The sequence below is a fragment of the Canis lupus genome, chromosome 19 (assembly GCF_011100685.1).
Source record: "Canis lupus familiaris isolate Mischka breed German Shepherd chromosome 19, alternate assembly UU_Cfam_GSD_1.0, whole genome shotgun sequence".
In the NCBI taxonomy this organism is placed as follows: Eukaryota; Metazoa; Chordata; class Mammalia; order Carnivora; family Canidae; genus Canis; species Canis lupus.
In genome coordinates, this window is record NC_049240.1 from 35,913,374 (window position 1) to 35,926,843 (window position 13,470).

At 36.5% G+C, this 13,470-nt stretch overlaps 2 protein-coding genes across 27 annotated transcripts in view; one reads left to right on the forward strand and one right to left on the reverse strand.

Annotated features, from left to right (window-relative positions):
- Window positions 1-13,470, reverse strand: part of DPP10 (dipeptidyl peptidase like 10) — a 1,276,525-nt gene that overhangs the window by 1,015,601 nt on the left and 247,454 nt on the right. The gene's annotated exons all lie outside the window — the stretch shown is intronic.
- Window positions 1-13,470, forward strand: part of LOC111091159 — a 96,859-nt gene that overhangs the window by 78,717 nt on the left and 4,672 nt on the right. For 9 of the 25 annotated variants that reach the window (XM_038565006.1, XM_038564999.1, XM_038564998.1 and 6 more), the window contains one exon: window positions 3,657-4,488. The exons of 2 other annotated variants lie outside the window; for them this stretch is intronic. In XM_038565006.1, the coding sequence (XP_038420934.1) occupies window positions 3,657-4,018 (362 nt within the window). In that variant the 3' untranslated portion in view covers window positions 4,019-4,488. Of the gene's footprint in view, window positions 1-3,656; window positions 4,490-10,903; window positions 11,092-11,169; window positions 11,907-13,470 lie in introns of those variants that run through there. 14 more of the 25 variants (XR_005374141.1, XR_005374155.1, XM_038565014.1 and 11 more) reach the window with 10 other exon arrangements.

Here is a 13,470-nt window from a genome sequence, read left to right on the forward strand (position 1 = left end):
AGTCTCATAGATTTTACCACCTTAGTAATCTCTCAAATCCACCCATTCTAGAACATCTCTAGTATCATTATTAAGAACTATCAAAGTAAATTCCTGACTACAAGTCTCCAGTCTAGACCACATTAATTCATTCTGAGAAATATTTTGGAAATAGTGCTGTAATGATACCATCCCCGCACATCTAACTATTACAGAGTATTTACATTTTACTCATGAGAAAGTCCAAGCCCATCACCATGATAATGCATGGTCCTCTATGAGCCCATCCTTCTTATCTTTCTAGCTTGGAGTTTTCATTCCTTCCTCAAATATTTCATCCAAATTAAGCATTATGTCATTTCCTGAGCCAGAAAGACCATTCTCTCTCTGTGTCCCAAGCCCCTTTTAATGTTTCCTCTTCCTAGAACACAAATTCTTTCAACTGTTGTCTGGCTCACCCTACTAGTCTGTTGAGACAGTTCAGGAATTATATCTTCCATTGTGTCTTTTCTTGCCCTCTCCTCTCCTATGGATTATGTCCCCTGTTTTGTTTTGGTTTGGTTTTAAGATTTATTTATTTATTTATTTATTTTAGAGAGAACACAAATAGAGGGAGGGAGAGAATTTCAAGCAGACTCCCTGCTTGAGTATGGAGCCTGATGCAGAGCTCTATCTCATGACCCATGAGATCATAACCTGAGCTGAAGCCAAGAGTTGGATGCTTAACTGACTGAGATACCCCGGCACCCCTACATCCTTTTTATGTATAAACTCTTAGCTTAGGTACTTATTTTTTTAAAGATTTTATTTATCTATTTGACAGAGAGAGAGAGAGAGAGAGAGAACACAAGCAGGGGAAGTGGCAGAGTGAGATAAGCAGGCTCCTCTCTGAGCAGGGAGCTAGACTCAGGGCTCAATCTGAGCACCCTGGGATCATAAGCTGAGCCAAAGGCAGACACTTAACCAACTAAGCCTAGGTACCCCTCACCTTAGGTACTTATGTCTGATAATGTACTTACATGGCTATGCTGTCTTTCATGAGACATCTGTTAGAACTTTAAAGATGAATATCATTTTTAGATTTTTTTACCCACACTGAATCTGGTACATGGTTGTCAATTCAACAAAGGAATATTTATGGAATAAATAATTGAATGATCTCAAAATAGAACATATATTAATTCCAACCTAATTTGCAAATTTCTCATTTTTATTCTTCATGCAAACTATATCATGGGATAGTTGGTATCTGATTCCATAATGTTGATTTTTAACATTTTTAAACTAAATGCTATGTTTCAACTATTAATCATATATTTAATAATTCTCTGTTTCATCAACTATAAGATTAAGTATAAGATACCATAAATGGTAAGACATATTTTCTTCATAAAGATATTAAAATGTGGGGGATGGGGAGAACATGTACTTAAATCAATGAAATACAATCTCTTGAGATCTTCTCATGTGCTTGACCCTATGCCGTATTTTACACTCATAATTTCTTTAATCCTCACAACATTCCTATGAGGAGGGCACTTTTATAATTTTAATTTTAAAAAATAAAAAGCTGAGTTCAAAGAAATTTAGGTAATTTTTCCAAGGTTACAAAGATTGTAAGTGGCAATGCTAAGATTTGAGTCTCTATCTTACTCTAAAATGTATGTTCTACCGTCTGAAATATTCTTGATATTTCTTTATTGGAGTCAGCACTAAGAGGAAGATAATATATATATTATATATATAAAATAAAATATATACACACATATTACTAAACTCTTATTCTAGAATATGCTTTTCCTTGATCATATACAGACACACAGAGAGAAACACAAATACACAGAATCTCTAAACAATGTGGACAATATCTTTCTTTATATGTTATTTATTATGCAATAAAATCAGTTTTTCATGTAAATTATAATATGCATTCTGAAAAAAATAGACAACTCAGGAATTTATTTTATTTTATTTTTATTTATTTTTATTCATGAGAGACAGAGAGAGAGAGAGAGAGACAGAGACAGAGACACAGGCAGAGGGAGAAGCAGGCTCCATGCAGGGAGCCCAACGTGGGACTGGATCCCTGGTCTCCAGGATCATGCCCTGGGCCAAAGGCAGCGCTAAACCACTGAGCCACGTGGGGCTGCCCACAACTCAGGAATTTAAAAGACAAAACCAACCAACCAAACAAACAAACAAACAACGTGTTGAGCCCAGGAATGAGTAGTTCCCTGGACCGTTAATGACATCCCACACTTAAGAGCAGATGCCTCCACACAAATGTCATCGTATTACAAAAATGTTATAGGAATATTTTACATTTTAAGATGACGATAGAAAATAAGTCTATCTCCCCCCCGCAAATAAGTCTACCCAAATACTGAGGTGTAAATAATGCAAAACAAAAAAACAAAATAAAATTCTAAATTTCACCATGCCTGCAGGATAATTGAACCCATAAGGTGTTAAAATCAATATCATGGATTATGAATCTAATTTAACTCTTCTTGCTTGTTATTAAGGGTTTCCAATGTGACCCATGACCTCCAGCATTAGAAAAAAATGGATACCTGAAACATTTTTGTCCTTTCTGATTGCTCACTGTTCCCCATTTCTCTATAAACATACATACACATAGCTATATATGCACATGCACACACATGCACACATTTTCCACATCCAGTTACTGATATCCATGTCTTAGTGTCAATTCTCTGGAAAACTACAGATGAAGGTAAATTTTGTCCAAATCATTTGTCTTTATCAAGGTCCCCAGATATTTGATGTTACTGTGCTATATGTAGCCAACCAGGACTTCCTTGTTCCTCCTCCCATCCCAAGCTTGCTTTCTACCCCATCACCATCATATAATTGATTTATTCAGAATCTCTCACAGCTGCTCACTACTAGAGATAATTAGATGATCTAACTCAAACATAGACACTCTGAGCTGATGATATTTCAATAAAATTTCCTTTCAGTCACTGCTTTCATTTTTAGCCAAGGATAAAGTTGTCCCAAGTCAAAGTTATAAGGAAAACAAATTTCATCTTAGAAACTTCCAAAAATCCTAGACTTGGCCCTTTATTCCTAGTAGAACCCCCTTTTCCCTTTTCTTTCTCATCAGACTCCTAAATAACTTTCTTATCCTCCCCAGAATTTTTTCAAACCTGAATCTCTTATACCTACATATTTTAGCAAACCAACCTGTATAAGACAACAGCTGAGTAGATGCCTACAGTTTTTTCAGCAAAGATACTCTGGGTTTAATTTACCAAAATATTGGGTTCTTTTTAAAAAAGATTTTATTTGCTTATTCCTGAGAGACACAGAGAGAGAGAGAGTCAGAGACACAGGCAGAGGGAGAAGCAGGCTCCCTGAGGGAAGCTTGATGTGGGACTCCATCCAGGGCCCCCAGGATCATGACCAGAGCTAAAGGCAGATGCTTAACCACTGAGCCATGCAGGCACCCCACGAAATATGTCCTTGGTGAACCAGTACTGCCATCCAGGTTTCTGAGGTAGCTAAGAATACATACAAATATATGTACCCCTATAATTCTATTTATTTACTTTTACTGATAATGGTAACTATTAATATAGCATCCTTTATTAAAAAGCTCAGACATTATTTCTCTTATGAAGTCTACCTAATTCTTTCTTTCTGACCCACAGAACCCTGTGCCCTTCTCGGTCATGAATCATATATTCTAATATGTGCTACCAGTTCACCTGGATTGTGGATTCCACACAGACTAGAGCTTGTTTACCCCTGTATGTCCAGAATACAAGAGAAGCTCATCATAGTCTCCCTTTTCTACCAGATTTCTACACTAATCCAACCATTTAGCCTAGTGATTCTCAAGCAGAAGGGGAAAAAACTCTTTTTTTTTTTTTTTTTTTTTGGAAAAAACTATTTCTTAGCACAAAGAATCTTCCCGAAGATTTTTCCAACCAAGCACAGGCTTGATGTTTTTGTCATATTCCCTGCAAGAGGGTATGGCCTACACCTCTTTGGATGCATCGTCACTGTCTGAGTCATTGCACAGGACAGCAAAAAAGGAATATGTTCTAATCCTTAGGTGCATCTGGGTAGTAAAATTAAAGAATCATTGCTCTGATTCTGTAGAATCACATGTAGGTCTTTTAATGTATTATGACTCTGTGACTTTTCCTGTGCTGTATCCACCTTCTTATCCACTTGACTAATTCCTACTAGATTTTCACATTATGGATCAATTATAACCTCTAACATGAAGACTTCTAAGATCTCCTTTTGCTTGGCGACATAGATTTCTCAGGACTCTACTAGTGCCTGTGTGTACAGCCATCACTATACATTATCTGTTTACTCCATTTGTTCATTTCACTCTGTCCCACCCACTAAATTATAAGCACCTTGAGTCTGAGTATTGTGTTTTTAATATTTCTATCACAACACCCCATCATAGTAATAGGTCAATAATATTTATACAATAAATGATTCCTGATATGAATAAGAGAGTGAATTAAATTCAGCCTTAAAAGCAACTTAGAAACAGAGATAAACATGGAAGGATTTACCCAAGTAAATCCTGGGGTTATGATGCTCTAATTTTTAGCTCTTTAAATCTATAGGTCTATCCTCCTGTTGGCATTCTTTTCTTTGATTTTGTGAGGTACCATTGAGTGTGACTAATAAATTACCATTTCTTGTTTTGGTCTGCTAGTTGTTGAGGCTTAAAGAAGTCTAAGCAATAAAGTACATTACATGTGTATCTCAATCCTTATGACCTTTTAAAGTAACTTTTACTATTTTTGTCTGCAAAACAGATAAGGACATTGATACTCAGGAAAACTAGGTTATTTTCCAAAGTCACTTGGCTCAGCAGTTTTAGAACTGATAAGTAACTTTTAAAATCCTTTGTATTTCTGTGGAATCAGCTATTACTTCTCTCTCATTTCTGATTTTATTTATTTAGGTTCTTTTTTCTTTTTTTTTTCTTGATGAGTCTGGCTAAGGGCTTAACCAATTTTGTTGATCTTTTCAAAGAAAGAGCTCTTGGTATCTGATTTTTTTAAGTCCCTATGTCATTTATTTCTGCTCTGCACTTCTCTTTCCTTCTACTCACCCTAGGCTTTGTTTTATTCTTTTCTAATTCCTTTAGGTGTAAAGTTAGATTGTAATTTGAGTTTTCTCTTGTTTCTTGAGGTAGACCTGTATCACTGTATATTTCCCTCTTAGAATGGCTTTCACTGTGTCTCACAGATTTTGGACCGTTTGTTGTGTTCTCATTTTCTTTTGTTTTCATGTACTTTCTAAATTATTTCTTCTTCGAGAAGTAAGGTCTGAGACTATGCTTAGAGGGCATGTCTTTTCCCTGCACATCATGTCTTCTAAAGATGAGAAGGGGATGTTGAAATAAAGAAGAGCAGGGTATATTTATTCTAAGTGGGAGAGACATATGTCCATGTCCTTTCCTGGAAACTGCAAATAGCACCAAGGAAGAAGATGGAATGAACTGGGTGGCAACAAGAGTCAAGAAGGGGTACAATAGGAGAGAACATAAGTAAGGGAGAACCAATACATTTACACTTTAGAAAAACAAATTTGGCAGCAGTGGGAATAATGCACTGGAAGAAGGCAACAGTATAAACAAGAAGACCAGATATATATTTGACTTCTATGGTTATATAGACAAACAATGGTGGAGTCTAAACTTAAGTGATTGATGGAGAGGACAGAGCCATAGTCAGTAAATCAATTAGACAGAATAATTGGATGTAAGAAGTCTAAGAAGAAGAAACAAGTCAGAAAAGATTTCAATACATTTCTTTTGCCATGTAGATAATGGTAATATTCACTGAACACAGGAATCTAGGAATGATGGCTGGCATTGGGTAAAGAAAAGGCAAGTTCAGTTTTGTGTCTTTGACAATAGAATACCAAATGGGAAATCCTAACAAGCTGGTAGTCAGTTCTGGAGTTCAGGGGAGTTGGTTCATGGTCCAGCCAGAGAAATGAAGGCCATTAGTTACAGTCAAAAAAGAGAAGTCTCCTTTCTGGTAAAAGCAGGTCTTAGGTCTATGTTTTCCTATAGCCAAAAGTTAATTATTTAATTGTTGTCAAAACTGAGACAAAAGAGGAGCAGAGACCAGGTGGTGATTCTCGAGTCAGGAGCCAAATAAGTAAAGCTACTGCAGCACGGTGAATGACTTAACATGCAAATCTTGCTATTATCATATGAATTATGGGAGTAGGGAAATCAACAGGCAAGTAGGCAGAGTGAGGAGATCAGCCAGGTGAAGTGAAGAAGGAATCTGATAAATAATAGTATTTCAAAAGTAAACAGAGGGTGAGGAATCCAAGAGTCAGAGAAAGTATAACCAGAGATTCAGAAGAAGGAAAATAGGGTATCTGAGAAGAGAAATTAATGACCTGAGTCAGACAATGCAGAGAATTCATGTAAAAACAGAAACAAAGTATGTCCATTTGATTCAGTCAGTGGGAAACTCTTGCTCACCTTGATAGGTACACTACTTTGTTAGGAGATGTTCACCAGTTTAGAATTCAAACACAATCAGCCATGATCACTTAATGGGACTCTATGGGCTTCCTGAGCCTGCTCAATTTTACAAGCACATCAAGTATGCTAAAAACATAACAGAAATTAATAAAAAACTAGACTTATGCACATGAATCCAATATGCCAGCACAAGTTTCTCATGACGGAAGACAGGGCAGTTCCTCTTTGTTTCACGTACTGAAAAGGATGGTCATTTTCTATCCAACACCCTCTTTCCTTTGTGAAAGAGGTAACTGAGTATCTAAAGCAAACTGGACTCCACCAGCAAAATGTGGCGAACAGGAGAACAGAAGCACAAGAACCAGCTGCTGGCACCTGGGTAAGACCAAAGGATTCCTGGATGTTTGATGTCCTCTAGTGCAGTCAAGTTTCCTACCCAATCAGAGCCCTTTAGCAAAGTACTGAGGAAGACAGCCACCGTGGTGTGGCAGCATTGTGAAAGCAGCCCAGGAGGGGAGAAAGAAAACACTTTCATGTGCTGACCTCATCCTGTTTTTCCCCTTTTGTCTTTGCTTTTGCCTCTGTCTTTTATATTTCTCTCTGTACTCCAGGATCCACTTCTTTCCAACCTTTGAACACCATATGAATATGTCACATTGAAAGCCACAGTGAAGTAGTGGTAGAGTAAAATCAATTCCTTGAACCTCCATTTCTCATAAAATGGTCAGAGTGTGAAAGAGAAAGCTCCTCACAGATCTCTCTCTTTCTCTTTCTCTCTCTCTCTCTCTCTCTCTCTCTGTAACTGTCAGGAAGGCCCACTTGACTTTTAACTCCTGCAGGACCCAGCTTAGGGTCACCTGAAAAATAAAATGCATTAAAGCCAACACAAACTAGAAATAGTCTAAGAAAAATTTTCCCTACTTCAAATGTTCTTAATAGTTTCCAGGGTGCTGAGATAAGGATTCTCCTTCCCCAGAGAAGGTCTGGGGTGTGGTGTAGAAATAGTCACACTGGTCAGCTCTTACCTAGGCAGCAGGTTTGAACATATTAAGAGAGGACTTCAAGGAAGTGAAAAAATCTGTGAGGTCCAGGAGCATAAATATTCAAAGGCAGGATGTTACCACTCCAATGGGCCAGTATTCGGGCCTTTCTGCAGGCCAAGGTAGCAGAGGCAGCGAGCCTAAGATAGAAGAGCTTCATTCTCATCAAAGAATAGGAAGGAGTCCATCAAGCAGAGATCACGTTAGAACTTCACTCATACTCACTGTCCCTATTACATTCTTAATTGTGATGCGGGAAGAAACAAAAATGTTTTTTAAAAGACACACTGAATGTTGAAGAGTTCATCCTTAGAGTAGGATGGACCTGGATAAGGATTCTATTTCCATCACCTACTTATGAAATAGCTCCACAACAACATAGATCACTTCTGTTCTTGCCTACCCCTCTATGCCTAGAGTTAAGCGCAGTACCCGCTACAAAATAGGTGCTAAATAAATATTTGTCAAATAAACTCAAGAAAATAAATAAAAAGAACATAAAGCAGGAAGAATTTATCGTACACTGAGGAAGTTGCTTCACAGCTCCTAATCTCAGTTTCTTCTTCTGCCAAATGGAAAAAAAAACTACTGTACCTCAGTAAGGAGTGTCTAAAGGGTTCAAGGAGAAAGAATATATATGTGTGCTTATCAACATGTTTAGTCCTTAAACATATTTGGTAAATGCTAGCTATTATACTGATAAACAAATCTTTAGACATACAGGACCCTGTAGGTCCTAAAGGAAACCCCAGTTAAAGAACCAGAATATTAGGTGTATGTAATCCAAAGGTGGTTTTGACACAGGTTAAACAGGGGTAGGGCATGATGTGTGCATATTCTTCATACTTCACGAGGATCCACAAGTAGTACAAATACTCCCTGGGAACATGGTATTATAAGGAAAGCTAAAATTTTGCAACTTAAATTTTATATAGACTTTTACTTTAAAGTGTGTGTGTCAGGGGGGTAGTATTCCTAATTTTAAGGGCATATCCAATTCTTTCAAAAGCAGAATGATAATAATAACAATAAATAACAACAACAACAACCTGACCATTGTAATTTAGAATTGACTGCTAGATAAGCACCTGGAACTATGAGCTTATCCAAAGTACAAGAAAACAGTATTTTACAGCAAAATAGTTGAGAGAGGCTACTGCATCCTGGAAGTTTTACGAAATTTTAAAAGAAAAAATTGGAGAGATCCAAAATAACATGAACCACAGAATCTCAGGGTTGAATGAGTCTCTAAAACCATGTTTCCAAACTCCCACTGGCACTGAATCCTAGGGAGATGAATGCCAATCTGAAGTCTTGCTGGATGATTTAGATTTGGCTAGATGGAGAATAGGTCTAAAGGTGTCTCACTCTTTAGAGAAAGAAAAGGGGAGAGAGCAAGAGAGAGAAAGACAAAGGGAGAGGGAACTAATAACCTAAGTGTCCTGCTGACTGTTCTAGGAAATGTCAATTATGCCATCCTGGAAATGAGTACGACAGGGCCTAGGACTTGCGCCTTAGTTTTCAGCACTTCCACTGAAGAAATTGGACTGGGTGATGGATAAATGTTTTAAATCATCTATCCCAAGCTCTGTCACTGGCCAAAAACCAGGTCAACTCATTGTTACATTTCTCAGGCTGCCTATAGTTGGAAATAATGTAATCTTCCCTAGGCACTGTAGTGCTGTTTATCTGTTCTTATGATTACAGCAAAATGCCACAGCTCTGTCTCACAACAGAGATTATAACAGGAACATAAAATAAAGCAAATTAATTGTTTCTCATGATAACAATGTTAGATGACAAAGAAATAAAAACAGGCTATCTTCTTTCCAAAGCAATTTTAAAACCCTAACACTGAGTCATGCTCAGTCTACTCTGATCTAGCACAGGCTTCATAAAATATATTCTTTCAGAGTATTTGTTGTTGTTGTTAATGCACACATATTCCCTGCTGTTGTAGAAGAGAGAGGCCCACACAGAGCCTCCATTTTGCCACTGGAGGTGATTCTTTTAAAGGGCCTTTCAGAAATCAGGAATGCAGTTAAAGCAATAAGCATCTCTGAACTATATCTTACTGGGGGAACTAATGAAAAACAATTGTTCTTCTGTTCCTTGTATCACCTGATGAGTCTATCTGGTCCCCATGAAATACATAAGTACTGCTTTAAGAGCAGAAAATATCAAGATCCAGAGGAGAAGACTTTATCATGTTCATAAAAAAGAAAGCAAATGAAATCTGAAAGTGATTATAGAATGAAAGAGTTCTTACTACATCCCAGACTTTTGGTGTATAGGAATCAAAATGAATCAAGAGAACCATTGGGAACAGGGACTGATCCATACATTGAACTGTAATGGACTATGCACTAGGCAGTCGGATCATGTTCTCTACAAAGCTGCATTAGGCCAATTCAAAGAATTCAATGTGGTTGGCTGATATGACTGAACAGTAGAAAAAGACTCCTGAGAAAAAGTAAGATTTAAGCTAGGGCTAACAAAATGGGTAAGATTAGAATAATTGGGGCACAATATGGATGGGCATTGGGGAGAAAAACAGCTTAAATTCAAGACAAATATTATGATCTAAGCACAGAATAATATAGAAAGAGATGGAGTCTTAGATTTGGAAACCATGGAATGGCTTCTTATATGAGGAGACTCTACCATGTAGCAGTCAAATTCATCTGCTCTCCAAGAAAGTTCCTCTCATGCTGGGCCCTGTTGTAGTCATATCTGCTTCTCTGGAAACCAGTACAGTGTCTACTCTATAATTTAGTTTAATAAAAATGTTGTACACCAAATGGCTTCCAAATGTAAGTTTGAATTGCCTATATAAACAGCCTTTAAAAGAATGGATTTAACAGATTAAAAAAAAATCAATTTGTGGGTACCTGAGCAGCTCAGTCGGTTGAGTGTCTATCTTTGGTTTAACTCATAGACTTGGGATCGAATTCCAGGTTGGGCTCCCTGCTCAGTGGCAGTCTGCTTTTCCCTCTCCCCCATGCTTATGTTCTCTCAAATAAATAAATAAAATCTTTAAAAAATCAATCTGCTTAATTTTTAGGGCAATATTTATTGGTACTTCATAATTTTGTACTCTATGCTTAAGAAGAATTGTTTCACTGTATTTATATGACCCGTAAACTACAGGTTTGCACTAATGTTTGGACACACATTTTTATTCAATTGACCACTTATTGTAAGGACTGAAGAAATACATAATTAGCTTTTTAGAAAGAAAGGCAAAATACTGAGTTCTTAAAAAATAAGGGTTTAAAGAATAAAATTATATTTCTAAGACAGAGTGGATAATGTGGAACCAGAGTGGTGAGAGAACCCATTATTGCAATCTTCTCACAAAGTTTTTATAACACAGGACCCAGGTGTATAAAACTGGATGAGATGGTTTTGATGGTTAACACACAGGAGATCAAAAAGGTCAGAAAAGTAACCATGGGCTGGAGTGATCATGAAATTATGAAAACTATGAAAAAATGTTGCATGAAATTCCCAGAAGAGACATCAATGGCAGAAATATTGAAAGTTCTTATTAAAACGTGCATGTTTTATGTGTGTGTGTGTATATATATATGTATATATATATAAATATACAAATGTATATATCCTCTATTTTATATATAGATGCTATTACTGCCTGGACCCTGATATTACAGTATTTAGAAGATGTCCTAGAAGATATAAACCCCAGGAGATAGTTCCGTGAAAATATAAAGTACAGATGTACCGAGAGATGTGTCATAGCTGAGTGGGCAAATTGATTTCTATCAACTGCATTTTATTTTAAATAGGACAGGTGTTTATTTTTCAAAAATACCTGTGGAAAATCCTGCCATGACCTGCAGAATCATTTCCTATATCCCACACTTTGTCAGCATATTTCAGTATGTTGAGCTTACTTGGTTAGGGGTTATCTACACGGAGACTCCATCTCTTGCTCCATGACAAACATGATAACAGAAAGAGATGTACCTTCTTAGTTCTTAAAAAAAAAATTTGGATTGCACAATATTAGAGTGTGAAGCATTCTTACTATCAGCTGGAGAATACTAAGGTAAGATTTCATAATCCTTTTTAAAAATGTATTCTTGCAGATGCATCTCCAAGAAGTAATTTATAATGCATTATCTAAATTCCTCCTGTTGTCCTAATCATTGGAAGTAAGACTCCCAAAAACTTAGAAATAAAATATACATATACATACATATACTTGCAGACACACCCCTTCATCAATCCAGTATTAAGTAGTGTTTTCATGTCTGCAATACTACCTAATAATCTACAGTCACAAATTATACCACCTATGATATATTGCAGGGGTCATGTGCCAAATAAGGTCAACCACCTGTCTTTTGTAAATAAACGGCTATTGGAATAAAGCTATGCTCATTTGTTTATATATTGTCTGTGGTTACTTTCATGCTAGTGTAACAGCAGAATTGAGCAGTTGCAAACAAGAACATATGATTCACAAAGTCTAAAATACTTATTATCGTGTCCTTTATAGTTTGTTGACCCTAACCTATAGTCTAAGTGCCATAATGCATCAGGAATTCCCAATCACTTACAGCTGTCAAAATTGAGTGTATCTTCTTTAAAACAATGTAAAATGATTTCCTAAGTAGGAACACCTAGAGTTTTATTTCCAATCTAATTTTAACAGAGTTGCTATAAATACCCCTTAATACTATTACCACCAATGACGTACAGTGCTTTGCCATAGAAGAGTAAGTCATATTTACTAATATTTCAATGTGTCAGGTGTGGGTAGGTTCCTTTTGGAGTGCGTATGTATATGTATGTATATAGTCACAACCACTTAGTGAACTATTATTTCCAATTTACAGATAAGCAAAAAGAGGTTCATATGGTTTATAAAAATTAGCAACTGACATACAACTAGAATTTTGGTAAGCTATGATTTGATTACAGATCTCTAGCTTCAAAATCCAAGTTCTTCCCAGTACATAACAGAACTTTTTTGTTTTTTAATTTTAATTTTTTTCAGCTTTCTAGGGAATTAATTGGGCAAAATGCATAGGCAACTCACATCCTGGATTGCCTCATTGCCCATGAGTTCTCTAATATTTAGTTCTAAATAAATACTATAATATAAACAAGAAAAGTCTAAAGAAGAGCACCTAGTGCCATTACAATAACAACAGGGCTTTTTAGAGAACAATTACTCTATCATACCAGGTAGAAAAGGAGTAATTCCACAGACCATTTATGTTTCTCTCTGGAAGTGTTCTCTGCACTGACAGCCAAGATGTTTTTTTCACATTGCGACAACAGATCTCAGCTCCGCCTCTCTGTATTTCATTCTCTGCTCCAAACAAATAAAATTTACAATTCTCATTTGAGGCGTTCACAAATAAAATGCTTTGAAACAACTGCCCTTCATTAGAGTTTCATGAACCATTGGGGTGTAATCAGATCTTGTTGGAAACCACATTCCAGCCCTGTGTACAATATTACTATGACCACTGCTACTCAGAAAATCTGTGCTCTAAAGTGAAATGAAGGTCTCAAATTGTTTGAGGACACAAATGAGTTTCTAGTCAGAAACAACCTGCTGCGAAAAGACTTCTTTTAAAGAGATGCATCTACGTGCCTAATCCAAATTAAAATGTAAGGAACTGCCTAAGTGACTACTTTTATCCTGCAGAGTTAATTCCCTCAGGAATCATATCATCATGATGATAAATTTGAGAGCAAAAGTGGATGAGAAAAGGGAATTACCATGTTACCACTGTCTAGTCCAAATTATAGAAAGTTTGCTAGTAATGTTTAATCGATTTTATGCATGGGTATTTAGTAGTTATTAATTCCACCAATATTTACTGAGCATATTAGTGTGCATCATTGTGTGATGCCTGAAGTTTCAAATATTAAAAAAAAAAAAGATGCTGCCCACAGGGCTTA